This window comes from Nanorana parkeri, unplaced genomic scaffold, assembly GCF_000935625.1.
Source record: "Nanorana parkeri isolate BGI_ZX_2015 unplaced genomic scaffold, ASM93562v1 scaffold2926, whole genome shotgun sequence".
Taxonomy (NCBI): Eukaryota; Metazoa; Chordata; class Amphibia; order Anura; family Dicroglossidae; genus Nanorana; species Nanorana parkeri.
Genome location: NW_017309194.1, coordinates 87,683 through 89,267, shown reverse-complemented (window position 1 = coordinate 89,267; position 1,585 = coordinate 87,683). Strand labels below are relative to the sequence as shown.

Sequence of the window (1,585 nt, the reverse complement as noted above, 5' to 3'; positions counted from 1 at the left end):
GGTGCTGATTCTTAATTTTCTATAATTTATTGACAAAAGAGTTTCAATGTAACAAGGAATAATAAAGAGGACCTGTCATCGGATTTATTGTTACGTTACATTCAGTATGCCAAGTCACCCTTCCAGATATTATCACCTCTCACAGAGATCACATGACTCCCCCTGACAATGCCTTCATCTGCTTTCCTCTCTACAAGGACGGCGCCACCTTTTTTCAGCCATCATCCGGGGCCACCGTCTACTTTCTGGACTGAGATGCCGGTTCAGAGGTCCTGTAAATCCATCCCGGAGCTGCCACATTTGCTCATTTTGGATTGGACCCACTTCCTGCCCTTACAGGAAGGGACACAAATAGCAATAAAACAAAGGCTATGGCCCCCCTCCCCCAATCTGTCCAACATGAGGCATGACATTTTTGGTTGGAGTTGCCCTCAAGTTCTTATTTTTTCTTCTGAAGGCGTTCCTTGCGTTGGGGTATCATTGACGCCATCCAGTTGGTTGTCATCTGCCTGGCCTCTTCCCAGCCGTACCTCGGCCTGTACCCCACGTCGCTCTGCAGCTTCCTGTAGGAGAACGTGAACGGGGTGTTCAGGAGAGTCAGCAGGTGTCTGGTGAACGGCGGCACGAACCTTACAAACGGCCGGAGGACAAAACTGACCACCTCCATCAAGGAAGCCAAGAGGTAGAGTATGGGGAGCGGCATGGCCAGCTGGCTCTCCACCCCCAGTCCCAGCTCTTTGCCCAGGGCATGGTTGAGGTCTGCGTAGCTCATGTGGGGGGTGTCGTCGGCAATGAAGTAGAAGTTCCCGGCTATCCTCTTGCTTCCCTCTGGGTCTCTCATGGCCCGAGCGGCCAGCAGATGGGCCCAGGCAACGTTCCCGACATACACCGGGTTGACCAAGGCCTCTTTCTTGGAGATCCTATGGAAGACATCGCCGTTCAGTATGGCTTGGTCAACATGAATTTGGAGGAACTGAGACTCCTCCCCATAGACGTATGTAGGGCGGAGTGAACATGTGGTCAGGGTTCCTCCATCTTGGAGCTCCTGGCCGTTAGCCTTCAAAACCTTCTGCTCCGCCAGGCTCTTGCTCTGCCCATAGCTGAAGCCCAGTTTGCTGTCATAGGCCGTCTCCTCCGTGCCGTTTATGATAGGGTCCCCTCGGGCATTTGGTCCCATCACCTCCATACTGCTGGTGTAGATGAAGTACTGCACATTGTTCTGTAGACACGCCTCCAACAGCTGCTCCGTCCCTGCAAAACCAAAAACGCAGAGCATTAAAAAAGGACAATTTCAGGCAACGGCGGGGGAACCGAGAAGCAAATGTCGAGATCCTGCAGGAACTTTTAAAAGGAAAGGAACATGGGAACTGCCGGTGCACTCATGGAAGGCTGCAGCGCACTCATGTAATCACCGAAGATCACAAACTGCGAGACGCAAACAACAATTGTGTGAAGGAAGTCTCCGCCCTGACAATTTCATACTGTACGCGGGAGACAGCAAGGACCTTGCAGGTCTGGGAATCCCTCGCCTGCATTATAGACAGGTCACTAAAAAAAAAGAAGAGGGGGGGGGGGGGGGGGGGCG

General features: G+C 52.4%; 1 protein-coding gene across 1 annotated transcript in view; it reads right to left on the bottom strand.

Annotated features, from left to right (window-relative positions):
- Positions 1-418: 418 nt before the first annotated feature.
- LOC108802532 (3 beta-hydroxysteroid dehydrogenase/Delta 5-->4-isomerase type 1-like) overlaps positions 419-1,585 on the bottom strand; it is a 5,724-nt gene continuing 4,557 nt past the window's right edge. The window contains exon 3 of the mRNA XM_018574394.1: positions 419-1,251. Coding sequence (XP_018429896.1) covers positions 440-1,251 — 812 coding nt within the window. The 3' untranslated portion in view covers positions 419-439. The remainder of the gene's footprint in view (positions 1,252-1,585) is intronic.